This window comes from Salvia miltiorrhiza, chromosome 6, assembly GCF_028751815.1.
Source record: "Salvia miltiorrhiza cultivar Shanhuang (shh) chromosome 6, IMPLAD_Smil_shh, whole genome shotgun sequence".
NCBI classification, from domain to species: Eukaryota; Viridiplantae; Streptophyta; class Magnoliopsida; order Lamiales; family Lamiaceae; genus Salvia; species Salvia miltiorrhiza.
In genome coordinates, this window is record NC_080392.1 from 1,323,157 (window position 1) to 1,332,293 (window position 9,137).

At 34.6% G+C, this 9,137-nt stretch overlaps 1 protein-coding gene across 3 annotated transcripts; it reads right to left on the reverse strand.

Moving 5' to 3' along the window:
• Positions 1–3,798: 3,798 nt before the first annotated feature.
• Positions 3,799–7,178, reverse strand: LOC130987740 (protein DETOXIFICATION 21-like). 3 transcript variants are annotated; one of them, XM_057911391.1, is made up of 8 exons: positions 7,047–7,178; positions 6,204–6,465; positions 5,556–6,097; positions 5,387–5,473; positions 5,252–5,308; positions 4,720–5,077; positions 4,119–4,205; positions 3,799–4,018 (listed from the first exon to the last, which is right to left on the reverse strand). In XM_057911391.1, exons 2-8 carry the CDS (start codon positions 6,447–6,449, stop codon positions 3,974–3,976), a joined length of 1,422 nt encoding a protein of 473 aa, XP_057767374.1. In that variant the 5' UTR covers positions 6,450–6,465; positions 7,047–7,178; the 3' UTR covers positions 3,799–3,973. The 3 variants fall into 3 exon arrangements, with proteins under 3 accessions (XP_057767374.1, XP_057767372.1, XP_057767373.1); XM_057911389.1 differs by lacking the exon at positions 7,047–7,178 and adding an exon at positions 6,660–6,971; XM_057911390.1 differs by lacking the exon at positions 7,047–7,178 and adding an exon at positions 6,596–6,682.
• Positions 7,179–9,137: the final 1,959 nt, after the last annotated feature.

Here is a 9,137-nt window from a genome sequence, read left to right on the forward strand (position 1 = left end):
TGGTGTGATTGGTTTGTGTATGTATAATGTATTAAAATAGAAGTAGTAGTTTAGACAACATGGAAGAAAGGAAGAATGCATGATGATGAATAAGTTTTCTTCCATAGTTTTTATAAAAAAGAAAAGAAACTTTCTTCCATAGTTTTTGGCCACCAGCCTATTACTTCTTTCACTGAGTCATCGCTGTGAGTGAAAACGCCTGTTTTCATAGTTATGAAAGATAAAATTATATATAGATTTTTAATTATTTTTAAGGGGTACTGGCATATAAATACCCGAACTTTTTGCATTTTCTGATTTTGCACCTTAACTTTAAAATCAGCCGATAAATACTTGAATTTTTACCTTCAAATCGTTGATGAGATGACAACCAGATTGAGAGGAAAGTTTGAAGTTCATAACGAAATAGATAAGTTTGTTGTCAATGTGGAATTTAGAACATATAATTGCAGATCTGGGATGTCAATCTGGCTACCATGTTAGCAACGATTTGGGAGTTAAAATTCGTTGGGTGCAAAATCAGAAAGAATGCAAAGTTCGAGTATTTATACGTTGATTTTAAAGTTGGGGTGCAAAACCAGAAAATGGTAAAAGTTCGATTATTTACAGGCCAATACCCCTATTTTTAATGAATTAATATATTGTTATATATTTATGAGATTTAAAAAAATAAAATAAAAAGTGAAGCGAAAATGCAAATATATTTTTTAACGTAGGCATAGAAGATAGAATCATTATTTTTAGATAAATCTAATATAGTGATATATTCATGTAGATTTTTATAAAAAAATTATAAATTAATATTATTGCAATGTTCCCAAAATCATACTAAAATTGTAAAATGTATAAAAGTTCACATATTTTTAGGGATATTTGCCGTAAAACGCACAAACTTTCAATAAATTCTGATTTTTTTTCTATGAACTTTACAATTTGAAAAAAAAAATACATCATCTTTCAATTTTTCTGATTTTTCCCACAAGTATGAAATACCCTCAAATAGAAGCTGATTTTACGGTGTTTGAATTAGATTTTTTGATAGCGTGAGGGATAATAATGGTGACATAACAAAGTCGATGTATCTGTGAATTGAAAATCCCTCACGCTTGAGTATAAAAAATTCTAAGTTAAAAGCCCTAAAATCAGCTTTTATTTTGGTATTTGTTGAAATTTCATGTATTTTACAATAAATGTTCTTATTTTTTATGGTCCTGAAACGAGCATTGTCGGATGTATGAAAGAGAGGGATACACCGAACTGAAACTTGTTTAATTGGAGTCTCTATTTAATTCAGATCTTAAAGATCTTAATGATTAAAGTGAAGTTTTGGTTTTGGGTATCAAATCTATCTCCTAGTGTTGCTTGTTATAGTTTGAGTGATTAGATTTATAATCCATCTTTTAAGTTGTTGTAATTTGGCTCTTTTTATTCGTATATAACTCCGAATCTCGCTTTTAGGTTGCACTCTTCGTGCGTGAATAAAACTTTCATTTACAAAAAAAAAAAAAAAAAAAAAAAAAACAGAGGTAATGATCCTCTGTCATGAGCATGTGACTCCTAATTAAGGTTGTTTTAAAGCTTTATGCATTAGTCGCAAATCAAATGATGATGTTGGTTAGATGCATAAGCATAACTTGAGTTGAAAATAAAGTAGGAAAGAAAACTGAACATTTAACGTGGTTGGATTCACATTTGAGCATCGATTATGCAATTAGCCTTCACATTTGACCATTCCATTTTTTTTATTTTATTTATTATTTTTTTTTTTTTTTGGGAAGAATACATAACACGACTAAAAACGACATATTGTCGTGTAGGCATTGAAGACAGGTGAGTAGTCCCATCTCCCACAAAGTTGGGCCTTAAAGGATCACCTACACACAAACAAGAATACTAGTATCTCTGTCCTGCTTGAAATGATCCTAAATTTTTCGACACGGAGATTAAAAAATATGTGATAAAGGTGTAAAGTGGTGGTGAGATCATTTAAAAAATAATGTTAAATATTTCTAAATTTGGATTGAGTCATTTGAAGTGGGACAACCCAAAATAGAAATAGGATCATTTGAAGCGGAACGGAGAGAGTAGTATATAGACTCATCTAAGATCACAAATATACACAATCTTTTCAGTGGCGTTTACTTAATATAATTGATAAAATGTATGATTCAATATTTTTAACCTTAAGAATATGATTTTTTTTAATCCCACTGTTTCAATGGGATATGAATCAAGCAAAACTAGCTTGAATTAATGATAGAAATAATCCAGTCTTGGGATATTCCAAAGTTTTAATCCATCAAAGTAAACAAGGGATTAGTCTTACTTTATTTATCTGTCAAGGTTAATCCTTCAAAATAAACGCCCACTTGATCTGACCTCTTTATCCCAATCAGTGTTGCAAATCATGAAAGCTAGTATAGCTGTTTGGACAGCAATCCCCATTATCATCCCCATCCAAACACCCTACCAAACATGCTTTCATCAAACTCAAACACAGTTTAATTTGTTAAGGCCAAACAAAATAAACCTTAGCTTCATCAACCCACCTCAACTTCAACTTGGAGCTTCAACACATAACCAAGGACTCCCAAAGGTAGCATGTGCTCGAAAAGGGAGACGAGTGCATAGCATGAGAGGACGTAGTTCTTGCTCTGCGACTGCAGATACGCGATGCATCTGTACATTGCACCGTACAAGAAGGTGACAACAATGAAGAAGATAAAACTTAGAGGATTTATTCGAAAAATTGAATATAGAGTTAAACTTAAAAATTAGCCTTAATGTCTATATTATTTTTGGGGTACTTAAAAAACAAGTCTAACATCATTTTACACATTTATACTCTTTTAGCAAAATCAATGAAAAATGATTATATTTTGCGTTAATTGCTTGTAATATCACGAATTTTGCCCAAAATTCATTTTCCCCACGTTCTTTAAAATATCGAATGGACGCGGTGGATCCACATGCCGTGTCTGTGGCCAAAGGCCGTGGATCGTAAAAACTCCACTACGGTCATCCCACTGGATACATAATATCAAGTGGTACTGGCACACAAGTAACTGGCGCGCGTGTGGGAATCGAGGGATGGGAAGCACAGGTCGTGGAGGCCGTGGATGTCATGGACGTGGGCGTCGCACCATATCTTGAGGAACTGGCGAGAGGCAGGCGGCGACTGTTCCCGCAGCCGGTAGGGTTTGACCGACGGTGATCTCTTGAGGAACCGGCAAGAGGTAGGCAGCGGCTGTTCCCGCAGCCAGTAGGGTTTTGCCTTAATAAAGAGCGTTCTTGAGCTTGTAAGAACGCCTTGAAGAGCTTGAACTTGGTTTGATTCGATTTGATTTGATTTGATGAAGAACATCCTTAGAACTAGTAAGAACGACTTGAAGATCTTCGAGAACTTGATTTGATATGATGAAGAATGTCCTTATAACTTGTAAGAACGACTTGAAGATCTTTGAGAACTTGGTTTGATTTGATGAAGAACGTTCTTAGAACTTGTAAGAACGCTTTGAAATGTGGAAGATTTTCACCTTATTTTCGAATTGAATGCCATTCTTGATATAATTTTTTGAGGCTTCTTGCGGAGAATTCCTGCAACTACTTGAGCTCTTCAATTTTTGCACCCTTTTCACTTATGTCTTATCCTCATCCCAACACCCTTATTTATAGATGTAAAAAAGTGGGCTCATGGACATTGGACCACCATGTCATGGGGATCTAGGGTTTAGGTGACAATTACACTTGTCTTTCTCATTCGCTTGTATTTCTATTTAATTTTGGAATAAAATTCTATTAACAAAATAGGAAATATAATTAAATACTTGATTCATAAATTTACACATAGAGCGTGATTTGCTACAAATTTGGCTGTCTACAATATCTAAATCAAAATATTAAACGAAATCAAAGTCAAAATCGTTTGTGTTATGTCGTATTAAGGTTTCAATTTTGAGGAAACTCTAATTCATTATGAGGTAAGTGGGCGACTGATTCGTTTGTGAGCTAGGAAAATCTGCAGATGAAGATAAATAATAGGTAGGTCAAATTAAATCACCTAAGAAAAATCATATGATAAAATGAAGAGAAAAAATGAATCAGAACTATATGTTTACCTGTTCATTCCAATCAGTTGTGCAAGTCATGACGACAAGTATCCCCGTTTGGACTGTTGACCCGATTATCATCCCTATCCAGACACCCTATTAAAAATGCATTGTCTAGTCAGTACTCCTACATGGCTTAAGTGATCAAATACTCTCTCCGACCATAAAAAAAAATAGTTCTAGAAGGGAACAACATGAGTTTTAATAAAAATAGTTAGTGTATTATAAATGGAGAAGATGTCTCACTTAAAAAGAGTGTTAATAATGATAATTTTTTTTTTCATAAATTAACATTATTAAATAAAGAAATTTAGCAGAGGACTGGAATCCAAGACCTTTGACCTTAGGTATTAACCTCTTACCGCTTGGCCAACACACAAACACAATTAATAATGATAATTAATTGTGTGTGTTGGAAAAGAGGCACACCATATGATAGAAAGTTCCTAAAAATGAAAATATATTAACTTTTATCGACGTCCCAAAATGACAAAAATGGACTATTTTTTGTGGACGGATGAAGTATGTTAACGGATATTTAGCACATCTACACAACATAGGAATATCGATTGAAGTTGTTAATGAAAGAATAGGCAAAGACCATACTCACTTGAACTTGGAAATTGAGGGGAAAACCAAGTATAACTGCGAGAGGTATTCCTATCAAGTAGTAGGAAGCGAGGTTGACATACGTGACCGTGCTTTGACGTCCCGCCCCGGCCGCCACGCCGGAAAGTATAGGCTGAAGGCCATTGAGAAGCAAGCTATACGCAAGAAGAGGCGAGAGATTAGCCACGACGGCCGCCACATCCTCACTAGTGGTGAACGCGTATGCTAGTTGCTCCCTAAAGACGAGAAACAAGGCGAACACGAGTAGTGCAATGGAGAATAACGTGACGAGTATCATCGCAATCGCAAACTTTGCAGCTCTGGCGTTCCCCCTCCCGAGCTCGTTAGCCACGCGAACGCTGGAGACCAGATGAATTAATAATATTCTTTGCAAAATGTTACAACACCCGAGGTAGAACTCATTCTAAAAAATTAGGCTATTAAGGAGAAGGTGCCTAAGGTGTTATGAACCACATCAATCAACTCATACTTAACCGATGTGGGACAGATCATAACACAAAACAAATGTATACCTTGTTGTAGCCATCAAACCTGTGGATATCATCTGAGCCCACCCACTCATGTTGAGGCTGAAACAACCACATATAATCATTCAATAGAATTGATGATAAAATTAGACATATATATACATAAGAGAAACTTATTACCAGATAGAAAGAGCATCAACTGAAACCTCAGCATTTTCCATGTTTCCACTCAATACAATCAACACTGCATTGTACCATAATTCAAGGCTGCCATTGCAAGACCAAAAGATATCACCATAACCAAAACCTAGAGCAAGTTTTTGTACCAAAACAAACCAACAAAACGAACCTAAACATTAGGCACGACGACGCAGCAATCTTGATTGTGTGGCCAAGATCCTTGAACGCCAAGGCCGTAAAGCCTCCCCACGTCTCCCGGCAACCTCCACAGAAAATGTAGATGATCTGGCCTACATTGGGGATCCAATAGGCCAACGTAGTGGAAACCATGGCACCGGTCATCCCAAACTCGAACCTCACCGTGAGAAGCCATGAGATGAAGATGTGCAGTAACAGAGAAAGAGTGGATAAGCAGGAGAGCACGACGATCTTGCTCTGCGACTGCAGAAACATGTTGCTAGCGCACAAAACAGCAAAGGAAAACGTTAAGGGAATGAACCAGAGAGCTACAACCCCTGCCGTTTCTGCAACGAGTTCGTCTTGGCCTAATGCTTTCAGGATGGGAGCAGCAAAAACCAGCAGGGGACAAAGAATAGCCGCGACAGTAGGCAAAACAATCCACCCTTGCTGCAGATACATCCCGAGATTTTGATACTGCTTCGCGCCATATGCTTGCCCGTGCAACGTTCCAAATCCACTATTCATGCCGATCTGCATAACATAACATAACGTAACATAACATAACATAACATAACATAACATAACATAACGTAACATAGAAAAGTTAGGCCAAACTTTGAGCTGCACGAAGTTAGACCAGTATGCCGTTGGAGAATCTCAGCAGCACGGTGTAGACGAGCGCGTACGCAGCAAGCTCCGTGGCGCCAATGTGGCCCACAAAAGCTTGGCTCACAACATTTATCCCAAAAGTTGAGAATCTGATCAAGATGGCAGGGCCAGCAATGATCCACATTTTCTTGGTCTCATTCCATATCTTTTTCTTGAGATTTTCTTCGTTGTTTTCGGCTACCTGCAGCAGCTTCTCCTTCATCTCAGGCTCCATTTATGACCAGTGAAATCTGTTCAAGGGTAACAACTTTAATTGCAAGTATAAATCAGAACTGCAAGTAGCATTACTACTTAAAATGTATATATATAGAATTTGTGACCAAATTTCAACTATGAAAACACACACACACACTGACTCACACTGTGTGACTTAGAAACAGCAAGATTATACTAATTTCAGACAAGAACCCATGAATCCACTTACAAGAAAAAATACAACTTCTTCTTCTTCTTCTTTTGTGAAATATATATATATATAATGCCAAAAAAAGTAGAAAAAAGAAGAAGAAGAAGAAAGAAATAGAGCAGGTTTTGTAAGTTTGTAAGTGTGTATTTGCTGCATACGGCAAATTATGCACAATGCCAAACAGAGCATGTTAATGGACGGCAGTGATGTGTAGGAAATCAATATTTAATAATTCTCCAGTTCTTGGAAAATGTTTTGAAATTAATGTGCAATTAACAAATTAAGCAACAGTAATTCAACAAAAAAAAAAACAACAACAGCTCATTCAGACAAGAAACATTAATTCATGCTGTTGTTGAAAAAAAAATGTAATTGAAAATTAAATGAAGATTGAAATGGATTCACCTGTATTCTCTTCTTTTTCTTCTTTTCTGGCTTTTGCTGTTGCAAGCTAATATAGGAAATGGTTAAGGAAAAAAAAAAAAAAAAAAAAAAAAAAAAAAAAAAAAACAGATTTGTTTTAATTTTGTAAATCCCATCTGCAATGGGTGGTTTATTTTTTTATATATGAAGTGTGAGTTCGCTTTGACTTTTTATGTCCCATTTGATTGCTTTCAAAGTTATTGCCTTCTCACTTTCAAAGGAAACAACAATGTAAATCACATCATCAAACAATTTTAAAAAAGAAAAGCTGGCCAACTTTTCTAATACTCCGATGGGTGTGTTAACAATGCAAATCACATCATGAAGCAATTTAAAAAAAGAAAATGTTGCAAATTCTATCTCTATTCAATAAAATATATTTAGAAGAATATATATTTTGATTCATTAGATATACATTAAAATTCTATCTTATTTCATCACTTATACTGCTACATATTTAAAAGGGATATTTGTTGTAAAATACAAGAACTTTCAGCAATTTCTGATTTTTCCTATGACCTTTAAAATTTGAAAAAACAAATGCACCACCTTTCAATTTTTTCTGTTTTTTCCCATGTGTATGAAAAACCCCCAAATAGAAGCTGATTTTAGAGCTTTTGACTCAGATTATACATAAGTCGATGCACCACTTTATTATGTCACCTTTATTATCCGTCACGCTTAGGTATCAAAAAATCTAAGTCAACAGTCCTAAATCCAGCTTCTATTTGTGGATATTTCATATCCGTGGGAAAAATCAGAAAAAATCGAAAGGTGGTGTATTTTTTTTCAAATTTTAACGGTTAGGGGAAAAACTAGAATTTGCTGAAAGTTCGTGTATTTTACGACAAATATCCCTATTTAAAACAATATGTTAATTCATAATTTTTTTAACAAAAAATCTACATGAATATATCAATTATTAGATTTACACAAATATATATATATATATATATATATATATATATATAGGGAGAGGTTCAAGAAATAACCATAAATAAAAGAAGACCGGAGAACCATTTTCAGTCATTCGATCATCAAGATCTACGGTGGATGCATCATCTTGTTGGATGAATGCAGATCTTGGGTTCGAATCCTGAAGGGAGCATTTTTTTTTTAATTTTTTTAGTGCATTAATTTTAACAGCGAATGCATTAATTTTTACAGTGGATGCATTAGATTTGATGGTTCTCCCGTTCTCACAAATAATGTAGTTCTTTCTAGAACTACACCCTATATATATATTTGTGGTTTCGCTTCACTTTTCTACTAAAAGAATAACCAAATTAAAATACTATACCAATAACAATTCGTTAAATATACATTAAAAATTTATATGATTTTATCTTATACATCGCTACATTATTATTAATGTGAAGTTCATGAATTATATGCAACGAACACACTCTCTATTCATAAATTTAAAAATTATAGAAAAAGAACGTGTTTATGTATAGGATTTGGGTTCTTTTTTTTCTTTTTCTTTTTTTTAATAGAGTAATAGGACTTGGGTTTTTAAATAGTAATCTAACAATTTAGTATTTCATTTCTAGGTATATACATGCCACTAATTTTTGCACAATGTATCGAGTTGCTCTGACTTTTAATAAAATAAATAAAAGGAAGTAACGTAGAAGAAATTTTCATCATTATGGAGAAGAGTAACACATGTACAAAACAATACCTAAGATAAATCAGACTTCTCAATTTAATTAGCATTCGAGAGATGGATGCAATCATGCAATAGCATGTGCTCTAGCTTTTATACTTTGTATTATTTTTTTTATTATTTCAACATTCTAAAAAAATTGTGATTTAAACTCTCCTCGAACTAATTTTCTGCATCCGGCCCTGAACACATGCCCGAACAATAACGATAAACGGTGTCACCCGCCGAGATAACAATGGTGGAATTCCTCTTGCACTCATTCTCTTTCGCGAGCTGCTTGACCAGTGTATTGAAGAAGCAAACCTCCTCGTATTTTTTGCAAAATTCAATACAACATGCATCGGATATTGCATCCATCACTGAAACATCGGGGTACTCACATGACATGAATTTCGTAATTCTAT